We start from the raw sequence: 13,344 nt of genomic DNA, 5'->3' as shown, positions 1-13,344 counted from the left end.
TTTTCCCGAATTTTTAAGGAATGATTTATGTAACATCCGCCAAGGAATTTCCATCGTAAAAAAGGCATCCCCCCTGACTATGACAATTTGAAAAAAAAAGTTATGCTGCCTTCATGGCCCTTAGTAAGAAAAAGTCCACAGGAAACACCACGATAAACATCGCGAGAAGCTCAAATGGCAGGTTCGCGGTTTGATGTAATGTCCTCAATGGCAAAACAGTTAAACGCTTTTTCCACCCTCGTCAGTGGATGTAATATTTAACGAACGCAGTCTCAAATTTTGCTGTGCGAAGAGCAAAACTTATTTTTTACGACAGCACGGGAACGCGCCACCTACGTCCCAGTCAAAGCGGGTTGTAAACACAAATATGCTGCCATTCGTGTTTGGCCATTAGCTCAAATTTCAATTTGAGCACATCGTGATGTGTCTTCATTATCAATTGGGTCAACGTTGCGACACTCCTAGATAAGATTAAAAGCCATCGAATCATCTTGCCAAAGCATTCCACCTCCTGTCTGTGGATTTACCGGGTAAGATGACGCTAAACTCCTAGCATGCTAACGCGTGAAAGGGAAGGAATGACTGAAGAAAGGGCATCTGATAGCTTGCTCGCACTTACGTTTCGCTTTGAACAATCAAATAAAATCGGCTTCACTAAGGTATTGCGACATGTCTTTGAAAATAATTTTGGTTGGTCATGAAATTTCTGCCATTGTCAGACCGAATAATGCGTCACACGCTTTGTTTGATTTCAATGTGTGACATATTGCTGTGAAAAAGCATTGACTATTCATAGCTGTGATTTCAGGGAGAGTCCTCTACTCATATTTCCTGCCTGTCTGCTTTCATTTAATGTTGGTATGTGTTGACATCAGATACAGCCATTGCAAGCTGCAACCGCATTAATATTTGACGTGTTAGCAATATGACAACTGAGCATTGTCCTCATAAAAACAAAAACTGTCCTGGGTCTCGTTTGTTGTACTGGTGCAATTCTGTGTTGTTGAGCCAAACGTTAAAATTCAAATGGAGAGAAAAAAATATCAACTGTAAAAAGTCAGTAAAGCAAAAACTTAACTCAACAAAAACAATAACAAATCACCAAGTTCTATAAAGATACCCATAAAACAGCATTGAAAAAAATATAAATGTCTTTTGGAGTGAACCCACAAAAAATGTTTAATCGTATTACAGTACTACTTGTAAGTGTAAGTACTACCGTATTTTCCGGTGTACAATGTCCACCGGAGTATAAGGCGCACCCCCAATGAATGGTGTATTTTCAACCTTTTTTCCTTATGTAAGGCACACCGGACTATAAGGCACACCTGCAATAAATGAAAAAAGTGTTCCAAGTATAATATATTAATTGACTAAAGTTTTCCAAATACAGTATAGGGCATACCACATTATAAGGCGCTACGGGATAGGCTGGGGTTAGGCCAGGGGTGGGCAAACTTTTTGACTCGCGGGCCGCATTGGGTTCTAAAATTTGACAGAGGGGCCGGGCCAGGAGCATTTGGAGGGAGTGTTTGGGCCGGAAATACTCCGAACAAGTTATGTCCATAATTTATAAAATCACTTCAAATGACTTCGACTGAGCGTATTTTACGAAGATTCCACAGCATATAGCTATAGTTTACATTTTAAGACTTGCGCTGAATATTCATGAAGTCTTGTTTTCGAGTTGATGACGATCCCCATGTGACGTCACGTTTGGACCACCCCTGACCAAGAAAGCGACATACAATGCATTTTGGGTACTTTGTTTGGTCTGAAAACTTCGTGTTGATCCGTGTTGATGGCGAAATTAGAAGGAAAACACATAAATAACGCCATGGTGAATCGTTGTGTGTTGCACCAAGACAACTATTTGATATTCACTGACACAAATTCCCAGCTGACAAATTAGCCCATTTCTAACGGAGCTTGGGCGCAATCTTCTGTTTTTTCTGGGTGCTACATTGCTGTCATTGACGGCTCGAATTGATGTGGGAGGACTCCTTGAATCAATTGCAAACATTTATGCTTTCCTCTTCAGAACTATTTGAATCATATTCATAACTGGATGAGTAACAAGAAAACATCTTCTCCGAATCTGAAGCCATTGTTTTGATTCTCGAGCAAGGCAATACGTCTTGGCGTGACGTCACAAACAGGGGGGTGGGACCTTCTGAAACTGGTCATTTCCGGATTCATTTTGAAGTCATTTTTATTGGTGTTTTTCATTTAACTAAAAATATCAGCCTGCCTGATTTGGGTATTTTAGATGCTATAAAACGTTTTTCTGATGTCAGTGGGAAACAAAAACAAAAAATGGTGCCGGTTGTCCTTTAAATGTGGTATGTACAAACCTCATAGCACAGTAAGAACACTACAACCCAATTTATTAACTGTCTTTCAAATGTGAAAAATATCCCTGATCAGTTAATAAATTTGTCTCAAGGAATATGGCGTTTGCATACTATTTCGCAGATACTTGGAGGAGGAAATGGAAATAGATTAAAATAACATATGCACTGTGATTTATCAAGATTGTGTCTGTTTTTAAGTTTCCATCAAAGGGGCAAAGTTAAAGAAATCAACATTTATTTAAATATTGAATTACTTTCAACATTCAAAACATATTATTACACAACGAAATATTCAAGCTCAATAATACCTACTTGTGTTAAATTCCGCCAAATCATAGATGGTTTGTCCTGACCGCGCGCTCAACAAACTCCTCACTGACGCTCTCGCCTTCACGCGCAAACAATACACGTGTACCGTCGCCGAGCACACAAACATAGACTACCTGCAGTTGAAATTTGCATACTCGGCACGGCAGCCAATCAGAAGCCTGCTTCTTTCTTCCGGACTTTCGCAAGCGTTATAAAGTCGTATAATTGCATGTCATTTTCCAAAATAGATGCACAGAACCTCAGCCCAGAAGAAAGATTCAAAAGAAGCTAACAACATATGTGACGCTACAAAACGTAAATTTACATTAAACCGTGACTGTAAAGTGTACGTGAGATTTATGAAAGGGGCTTAGTGGCTCGTAGGAAGCAATGCAAACGTTGCATTGTGCACTACAATGACAATCGACTACTGCAGCAAAATCTACAGCCATGCACATTTGCCGTAAATTAAGCAAGGTAGCATTTGTAGTTGGTGCATTATTGTTTTAAAAAAAACTTTGTACTATGTGACAATGTTTTTTTAATTTAATGTTTTAGTCTCATTTTGCTTCAAGTTGTGAAAAATGGAGCAGGCAACTTTTCAGTTATCTGCCCTGTTGTTTGCTAGCTTTTTGTCATGAGTTTTAGACACTGTTTGTACTATAATTTGGGCAAATTCGGCGGGCCGGATTAAAAAGCCTAACGGGCCGTATGTGGCCCGCGGGCCGTAGTTTGCCCATGTCTGGGTTAGGCACTACTTCTTTCTTGGAGAAATGGAGTCGGTGACTGCTGACAGTAGTTGTGAGACTTGTTGTGGCTTAAAATACTTGACATACAGTATAAGGCGCACCTGCATATTAAGCACAAGGTCATCTTTTGAAGAAAATGAAGGCTTTTGAGTGTGCCTTATACACCGGAAAACACAATACTTGTAAAGGTAACATCATAGCAAAATCTCAACGACATTTATGACACATGACAATTTCTGACTGGCTGGATCTGCCCCCGGGCGGATTTTTGAGTTTGGGATTTAGAGTATTTTGTTAACCTGCCATTCATGTTTTTGGAATGTGTGAGGAAACCGGAGTTCTGGTAAAAAAAAAAAAAACAGCGTGCTAACCAGTCGGCCACCGTGGCGCCCGCCACAAAGTTGGAATGTCTGAATTCTGTTTGTGTCAGTATGGTAGTATTAGAAAATGCTAATACCCTCCGCCCCTCTCCCACAGCATTAATAAATAACAAAAAGTTCCTGAACTCTTTCTTTGGTGTGTTTTTAGACAAGCAATGGGTGGTCTGGTCAACGGGCGGCGTGGAGGAAGGTCTCCGCCTTTAATGATCGGCGCCCTGATCGCATGCATCCTGGTTCTTGGATTCAACTACTGGGTGTCCAGTTCGCGTAACCTTGAGCTCCAGGTAGCCTCTTAACATTATAGCGCATGTCTCTATTTGTTTCGAGGCAAATTTCCTGACTAATCATTTTTATTAGGTGGTTACAAGAATAAGCAATATCACATGAGAGGAAGTGATGTTGTCCTCTCCACACCTCCCCCTTAAAGGACAACCTACACCATTTTTTTGTTTCCTAACTGATATCAGAATAACGTTTTATAGCATCTAAAATACCCATAACACGCAGGCTGATATTTTTAGTCAAATGCAAAACACCAATAAAAATGACTTAAACTGCCACAAAATGAGCTAGGAACTGGGCAGATTCAGAAAGTCCCGCCCCCTTGTTCGTGACATCACTATTGGTCACACACTGCCTTGCTCCAGAATCAAAACAATGGCTTCAGAGAGTTCAGATTCGGATAAGATTCTTTCTTCTTACTTATCCAGTGATGAATATGATTTAAATAGTTCTGAAGAGGAAAGCATAAATGTTTGCAATCGATTAAAGAAGTACTTCCGTATCAATTCGAGCCGTGTGGACTCCAATGTAGCACCCAGAAATTGCACAGGATGGCGCACAAGCTCCGTTGGAAATGGCTGATTTGTCCGCTGGGAATTTGTGGCAACTTGTGGCAACACATTCTTTAAGCATGTTAACGCAATTGGCTGCGACACACAACGATTCACCATCGCGTTATTTATGTAGTTTTCCTTCTAATTTCGCCATCAACACGATGTTTTCAGACTAAACAAAGTACCCAAAATGCATTGTGTGTCGCTTTCTCGGTCACGGGCGTTTCCTCCGTGACGTCACATAGGGGGATTGTCATCAACTCGAAAACTAAGACTTCCTGAATATTCAGCGCGAATCTTAAAACGTAAAATATAGCTATATGCGGTGGAATCTTTGTAAAGTAATTTAAAGTGATTTTACAAATTATGGACACAACTTGCCCGGAGGTGTCGGTTGTCCTTTAAGAAATAATGTCTGTTGAGTCATGTTATCCCAAGTTAATTTTTGTTTGAACTCGGAGGAGGGCATGTTGTGATTTCCATGGGCCATTTTTTTGAATGTTTGAAGTCTTTGTGGGTCGTTTATGTGATGGCGTCATCTTGTGTGTCTTGGCGACAGACCAAGCTATATGAACTGGAGGGTCAAGTGCGTCGCGGGGTGGCAGAGCGTGGCGCTGATGAGGTGAAAAAATCCGAATTCCAGAGGGAGATCCACAGGCAGAGGGATCAGCTTGGACTCCTCGAGAGTCAATATAAGAACCAGCTGGAGGGAGTGCGGGACACCTGCAGCCAGGACAGGGTGCTGTCAATATAACAAATATAACAATTGAATTCCTTGTCTTGAGAAGTCTAAACTCACTTTGGGTGACAATGTTGTCTTGCAGGCAACATTGAAGCAGAACATTTCCACCAGCACCAAAACCATAGAAGAACTCAAAGGTAACATGTTTTAATAATGTGCTTTAACTCGTTCACTGCCATTCACAAATTCATTCGGGAATTCAAAATACGACGTCAAGCGCCATTCCTGAATTTGTTCGGGTTTTGTTTTTACATGCTTAGGTGCTGATAAAGCGCTGGCCATGGCCTCTGGCAATGTTTTTCTTTTCCACAAAGGGGCAGCATTTCCCTTTTTTCCATGTTAGCGCTTTGTTCCAGCTTCAGCTATTGTTGAAGCGCTATATATACCAATATATATGCATTGATTGCATTGTATTTTGAACAGCTGCCCTCATTTCAAGATCATACAACTCCAGACGCATATAATTTAGGAATTAACTTTTTTTTCTAATGAAAGAAGAGAGTCCAAGATTTCTTAGGCTGCATTGAATGTTTTTGTAATCCTAAAACTAAATATTATGTGAGTCCTGCATTTTGAGTGACAGTGACAAAAGCCTTGGTTGTGGACACATTTTTGCACATTGTCTGGCAGTGAATTAATTAAAAAAAAGTTTCATCCTTTGCTTTGGCAGGCCAACTGAATCAGATGAACGATGACCTTGTGAAGCTTCAAAAGGAGGTGCAGGCTTGCCAGAACAACGTCAAAACCCTCAACGACAAACTCACGTATGACATGTAAGAAACGGCTCCCAAGTTGTGATCAGCTTTCTGTCATGCTAATCATTTCGATCAGGTGTGTGGGAGGAGGGAAACATCGAAAATAGTTAGAGCAGTGGTCGCCAAGGAGCATACTTGGGAACCCCTCAATGTGTGTCTTCATTGATAACCCATGCAAATGCTTTTCATTTTAACTCATCCACTGCCATTCCCGAATTTATTCCGGAATTGAAAATCATGACGTGGAGGGCCTTTCCCAAATTATTTTGGGTTTTGTTTTTTTGCGGGGGCCGGGGTGCTGATCAAGCGCCGGTCAGACCCCTGGCAATGTTTTTCCCTCCCACGAAGGGACAGGATTTGCCTGTTGTACAGCTGCCCCCACTTCCACTGCAGATAACCTTCGAACCAAAGAAGCTTGACATTTGTTTATTATGCTGCTTTGAATGTATATGTAGTCCTAAAACTCAATATTCTGTGGGTCCTGCAATTTGAGTGAAGATGACAAAAACCCTGGCACTAGAGTGGACACATTTTTCAGAATCAGAATCATCTTTATTGCCAAGTATGAAGAACACACAAGGAATTTGTCTCCGACATATCATCTGGCAGTGAATGTGTTAAAATGCAGGAATCCAATATAGTTTTACGTAAAAATTAACAATGGACACTCTCTTGCATCCACTTTTACCCCATCTCACTCACATCACTGCCTTCGATTTGGCGGAATTCCCTTGAAGGTACAGTGATACTTCGGTTTAAGAACCCCTTGGCTTACGAACCTTTCGGTTTACGAACGTTAGAATTATGACACTTTTACCTTGGCATACAAACTTTTTTCGGGATACACACGGAGCGCCACAATGAGCGATGTGTCGTTCGCGAATGAGCCCGTTCTCCTAACAACAAAATGGCAGCCGACTGTTTTTGTCCTCTATTCCCCGCCCCCAGTCTTCAGTTAAATCGCCGTGATTGGTCAAGAATGCAACACTGAGTGGGTGGGGATTACAGACAGAGAGAGAGTGAGGCCGTTAAACCTTAAAGAGACAGGCAGACGACAGAGAGAGAATGAGCAAATGGATAAAAAACAGTGAAATTTGGACTCGTTTCAACTTTAATAGTTCAAAGGCAGAGTGTAGACTGCAAGGTTAAAATATCCCATCAAGCAGGCTCCACAAATAACCCGCACAAGCCATCTGTACACCTGATGCAAAAAGCTATCAACCCAGCTAAACAGAACACAATTGATGAGGAACTAGGTAAAATTATGGCAGAGAAAGCACCTACTAGGGATCATTCCTCAAGATGGTGAAAGAGGGTTACGTTCCTCATCAAGTGTTTAATGCTGATGAAACCGGCCACTCCATTCCATCAAGCCATCCACGATCATCTCAAAGGTAAATAAAACGACTTTATTATATACTAAAGTTTATTTCTTTAATTATAATACCATAGCACATTTATTGGATTGGATTGGATTGGATTTGCCTTTATTAGTCTCACAGTGGAGAAATTTACATTTCACAGCAGCAAAGTTATGAAAGGAATGAAAGTAGAAAAACAAAATACATGAGCTGCTGGAAAGGCAGCCACTCTCGGGGCGCCGTCTTGAACATTGTACATAAAATAAGGTATATTTTGTGTAGTTTGAAGTCTTAGAAAATAAGAAAGTAGAAAATTATGTTTTATGGGGACCTGGGAACGCATTATTCTCATTTTAATGGTTTCCTGTGGGAAATTAATTTTTAGGATACACACTTTTCGCCTTACACACTCTGTCTGGGAACCAATTAAGTTCATAAGCCAAGGTATCACTGTATTTTGAGTCATAGAATTCACCAAAATGGCCGCTTCAACTTAAAATGGCCGACTTCCTCTTCAGTTTCCGTCCGGTTGAAACTTTTTCGTCTGTTCCGCTATAAAAACAGAAGTCTGATCCTTATCGTAATGATGGGCCAAGACGGTGTCCAGCGGTCCTCATTTTTGGCCACTCCACAGTTATTTCCGACTGCCGGTTATGGATTCTTGAGATTTTTTTTCACGAGTCCTGTTGTGTTAGACGACTCCACCCGATTTCATGACAACTGATACAACTTTAAGTTTTTGGGGTCACTGCTAAATAAAATTTGAAGTGACACTGCTCTCATTTATTCAACACACAAACACAAGTATGATACGCTATCATCAGTGGTCTTACGTTAACAAATGTCATGTGCATGCGTGCGTAGGACGCATTGTAACTCTCAGATCCTGACTCAGAAGGAACTATGCGACGAGCGAGTGGCCGCCGCCAAACTAGAAGTCCAGAAGACGATGACCAAGCTCGCCAGCGTCCAGGTAAGCCGAAGCCATGATGCACATGTCCATCTCAGCCCACCGTTTGAGTGGCGTCACGTCAAATGACTCATAAACCATCGGCAGGATGAGAAGGATTCGGTTGATTTGGGCCACTCCTCCAATCTCACGGTGGACAAAGCCGACGAGCCTTTTGCACCGTACGCCAACAACATATTCAAGGAGGAAGGTAATAGCACATTCCATATGGGTCCTTTAGTCGTCAGCTATTTAACCCTCGTTGAAAAAAAAAATCACGTTGATTATGTTGTGGTTCATTTTTACCCAAATGTAAAAATCCACACAAATCAGTCAAATAATAGGTGACGTCGGCAACAAATGTTTCTGGGATGTTCTAAACGTACAGTATTTTCAAACAAATGATGTTTAAAAATGGATTGGATTGGATTGGATATGCCTTTATTAGTCTCACAGTGGAGAAATTTACATTTCACAGCAGCAAAGTGATGAATGAAAGTAGAAAAACGAAATACATGAGCTGCTGGAAAGGCAGCCACTCTCGCGGCGCCGTCTTGAAGTCAAAAGAACAAAAAAAAACTAAATAACAAATAATATGACAGCATAGAGACAATATGACTAAACAAAGACACAGAGAGACATTCATTCTTCAGGACTTGCTGTACCCTCTTTGTGATGACATGAAACAGTTCTAGATGAAAGAGGAGAGGATCAAAGCGTCTTTCCACCAGTGGATCAGGGACATCATGGTGGAATGTGCATGTCAACTACAAGCTAAATGTTGAAAGCAAACACGCAGCTGTAGCATCCATTGACGAAAAGAGATTGTCTCACATCTCCTGTTCCACATAAATCTGCTTCAATTCCAAGCCGCAACAGTTCCACATACGCATCGGCGCTCTGCATGTAAATGTTCCATACATAAGGCGCACATCATTATGAGGGGCACCTTCAATGAATGCACATATTTTCAAATGTTTTCCATACATATTATGAGGTGCATGGTCAGCTTTTGAAAAAAAAAATCTTTTAGGTGCGCCTTATAGTGCAGAAAATACAGCAATGGAAAAGAGAGACAACATATTTTTTTCCCCATTGGGATATTTTAGAACTGTTTTAAATAAAGGAAAAAGAAAGGATATCCAGTCCTTTAGTCAACACAAAAATGGAAACGGGTTTATTCAATGCATTGTAAAAATTTAAATTGTAAAGAGCAAACAAATTCTCAAAAATCGCAAGGATAATACCAGTGGGCCTCAATCGGCAGTGCATATGCACCTAAAAGCTAGCAACCACTCATTTGACGACAATGAGGTTAAAATCTTAGCGAAAGAACATAGATGGGTAGAAAGGGGAGTAAAAGAAGCGATTTTCATAAAACAGCAAAATCCTTCACTAAGCCGCCATGGTGGGGTGAGGTTCAATTTGGATCGTTCATACAACAGACTGCTTAGGCAACATAGGCTTAGTTATGCTGATGAGGTGATACCAGATCAAATGGGGCAATCAGGCCATTCGTAGACCCCATACTCAGGCAGGACAATAGAAGTAATCAGTCAGGACATTAGAAGTAATCAATGGAGCCGCAGGGAGTAGTCCTCTGCTCCCCCCAACCTAAGATCAATCATAGCAGAGTCCGGCACTGCCACGTCTGGACAGTAGAGATTTATATAGGGCCTAAACTACCAGTAAGACTTTAGTTCGCTGACGAAGCATCTTGGATAAGAAGCGAAACATCCGACACCTTCAAAGAAGTACAGATGACGGCTGAAGAAACCTTTTCATCGTGTGGATTGGTGTTCATCCGCCAAAAACTAGTCCGCCAGCCACCGTGGCGCTGTGTGGTTTGGTTCGTCCGCAGAAAACTACTTTGTATGCCAAGATTATATTCTCGCGAATTTAATGTTAGTAAGGCGCAAAGTTCGTGAGCTAAAGCGTTTATAAGTATACTATAGAATATATGTATATATACTGTGGTTTACATTTTGGCTTCTGCACCCTATATATTACGGACCAAACTCGTAAATTAATCCTACATTTTTAGGTGGTGCATTTTTTACAATGTCAATTCGATGTCCTATATAGTTGAATAAATGGTTACACGTGATTATTTTTTTTATCCCTCAAACAATTGACAAAGCAGACAGATGGATTATGAATCTTGTTAGTTGCAGACCAAGCAACAATTTCGATAGAAATTTATTAATCTCAATTACATTGAATTAAAAAGAAAATAAATATATATATATTTTTTTTTCCTGCAATCTTCCAGGTGCTGCAGAGGACAAGGACGACGTCCACCGGTCAGATGTGACAAAAGATGGCATAAAAAACCTTGATATGGCCCCTGTGGCACAAACCAGCAAATTCTCTTTGTCGAATAACCTGACCCAAGTGGATGTGTTAGCTGCCCCGGACCAAGGTAAGGCACGATGGGTGATTCTCAGATGTGTTATTTCTGGTACTTTCACGAAAGAAAGTGTGTTAAATGTGCACAGATAAGTTCCAGGACAACGACACAATTTTTTTGTTTCCTAACTGACATCAGAAAAACGTTTTATAGCATCTAAAATACCCAAAACACGCAGGCTGATATTTTTAGTCAAATGCAAAACACCAATAAAAATGACTTGGAGTGTCCCAAAACTACTTCAAAATGACACCAAAAATGGTGAGTTTCAAAAGGTCCCGCCCCCTTGTTCGTGACATCATGCCAGGATACACCGTCACAAACTGCCCTGCTCGAGAATCAAAACAATGGCTTCAGACAGTTCAGATTCGGAGAAGATGCAATCTTGTTATGAATATGATTCAAATAGTTCTGAAGAGGAAAGCATAAATGTTTGCAATCGATTAAAGAAGTCCTTGCGTATCAATTCGAGCCGTCTGGACTCCAATGTAGCGTCCCAGAAAATGCACAAGATGGCGCCCAAGCTCCATTGGAAATGGGCTGATTTGTCTGCTGGGAATTTGTGTCAATTTAACACCTTCTTTGGTGCGACACACGATTCACCATCACATTATTTATGTAGTTTTCCTTCTAATTTCGCCATCAACACGGTGTTCAGACAAGAAAAGTGCCCAAAATGCATTGGCCGTCGCTTTGTCGGTCAGGCGCGTTCCTTCAGTGACAGGCATATCGTCATCAACTCGAAAACAAGACTTCCTGAATATTCAGCGCGGATCTTAAAACGGAAAATATAGCGACGTATATGCGGTGGAACCTTTGTAAAATACGCTCAGTAGAAGTCATTTGAAGTGATTTGACAAATTATGGACGCAACTTGTCCGGAGGTGTCGGTTGTCCTTTGACGATTGAGCATCAAGAATCACTGATTCTTACTCTTCTGAAGGGTTTTTAGCTACTCGATAGAAATGTGTGTCATTGATCCTGAATGGAGCAGGAATTAAAATGTAAAAAATTATTATTTTTATTTAAATAGCGTTTGCCCTCATCGCCTAAGAGAGTAAATTGTACTTGTTTGTCAGTTTCTGTGCCGGGGTTCTCCTTCAGTGACACGTTGTGATGTCTTTTGAAGAAGAGGAACCTGGAATGGGATACGTGCTGAATGGCCGAGGGAAAGCCAACCTGAACGACTTGGAAGAAAAACAAGACAATTACGACCCTGATGACAAGCTGGCGCTTGGAGAAGAACAGCAGCAAACGAAACGGGATGAAACTATAGGTGTGTGTGCATCTATTTGTGCGTGCGTGCTTGAATTTTTGCATGTGTTTTGTTTGGGTGGTTGTGTCAATTCATCTTTGTGTACGTATGGGAGTTTGTCCGTAAATGATCATTTGTGTGTTTAGTGAGTGTGAAATTGTTTCTTCTTAACAAGTTGAACTTTCTTCAACTGGTTTTGTCTTTTTCTGTGTCAGCACCACATAAGAGGAAAAGTGACAAGTGTTCTTGTAACCTTTGCCCCATAGACAAAATAATGGAGGAAGAGCTGGCCGACTACAACGGCGACGACACCAACGAAGGAGAGGTTGAGGCCGAAAAGCAAGCCGAATTGGCTCAGGATTAAGGTGAGACTTTCTGTATATTCTAGCATATTCATATTTACAAATACTATTCAAATAATAGAACCAAAATAAGTAGAATATGACTGTCATGTCTTATCATATCATATGAATTTATATTTTCCTTGCAGAAAAGCACAATGCAAAATGGACATCTAAACGATTGCTGGCTTTTTGAATCGTAGTTGATTGGTCCAACAGCACCAACACGATAGTTTAATTAAACATTTTCTGTGTCATTTTGGAGATGGCAAGACGGACATGCTGACTTTTTCACCAAAATGACTACTGAATGAAGTTAAGCCACATTTGTTGTCTCATACAAACAAATGGACCCAGAACCGTTGAAGAGTGAAGTCAAATCATCTGTCACCAGCAGAGTACTTTGATTTTAAATGTGTGCAAGACAGATTTAAAAAAATGTGTAAATATATTCACATGTGCCGAAGAAAAACTATGAAAATCATACAATAAAGGTGGTGTTGACAAAAGGATTGTTTGTCATGATTGAAAATAAAATGGAAGATTAAAGAACACATTTCTGCTTTACATTTTTTTTACTTGTTAGGTAAACGGTCACCAAAAATATAGTTGATGTCTCTTTCACTTTATCCTAATTTTGTCACGAAATGAATGAATCATACTTTTCCTTAGTTATGAATATAAATTATTCATGAAAATGAAGACAAACTAAAATGAGGTAATGCAAAAGGAACCTCACTGAGTCACATCCAATATGGCCACCACAATGACATACCAGTTACACCTTGGAGGCATGTTCTCTTGGAACGCGAGACTCACTCGGTACTGGAAAGGAGATAATTTATATTACAGTAAACTCTCGTTACATCGATATTCAAGGGAGTCCGAAAAAATATCGATATA

General features: G+C 40.5%; 1 protein-coding gene across 1 annotated transcript; it reads left to right on the top strand.

Moving 5' to 3' along the window:
* Window positions 1-320: 320 nt before the first annotated feature.
* On the top strand, window positions 321-12,950 carry golm1 (golgi membrane protein 1). The gene is made up of 11 exons (XM_088994182.1): window positions 321-530; window positions 3,941-4,076; window positions 5,188-5,367; window positions 5,453-5,507; window positions 6,041-6,143; window positions 8,351-8,459; window positions 8,544-8,646; window positions 10,708-10,857; window positions 11,975-12,121; window positions 12,367-12,465; window positions 12,591-12,950. Exons 2-10 carry the CDS (start codon window positions 3,948-3,950, stop codon window positions 12,462-12,464), a joined length of 1,074 nt encoding a protein of 357 aa, XP_088850308.1. The 5' UTR covers window positions 321-530; window positions 3,941-3,947; the 3' UTR covers window position 12,465; window positions 12,591-12,950.
* The last annotated feature ends 394 nt before the right edge of the window (window positions 12,951-13,344 follow it).

The sequence above is a fragment of the Hippocampus bargibanti genome, linkage group LG04 (genome assembly GCF_051943395.1).
Source record: "Hippocampus bargibanti isolate YZ-2025 linkage group LG04, ASM5194339v1, whole genome shotgun sequence".
Classification (NCBI taxonomy): domain Eukaryota; kingdom Metazoa; phylum Chordata; class Actinopteri; order Syngnathiformes; family Syngnathidae; genus Hippocampus; species Hippocampus bargibanti.
This window is presented reverse-complemented; position numbering and strand designations above follow the sequence as displayed.

Excerpts from the sequence above, each read along its gene's own strand:
- golm1 (XM_088994182.1), top strand. The coding sequence starts at position 3,948 with ATGGGTGGTCTGGTCAACGGGCGGCGTGGAGGAAGGTCTCCGCCTTTA. Across the intron at positions 5,368-5,452 it reads ACACCTGCAGCCAGGACAGG|GCAACATTGAAGCAGAACAT; the intron begins GTGCTGTCAATA and ends GTTGTCTTGCAG. Across the intron at positions 12,122-12,366 it reads GAAACGGGATGAAACTATAG|ACAAAATAATGGAGGAAGAG; the intron begins GTGTGTGTGCAT and ends TTTGCCCCATAG.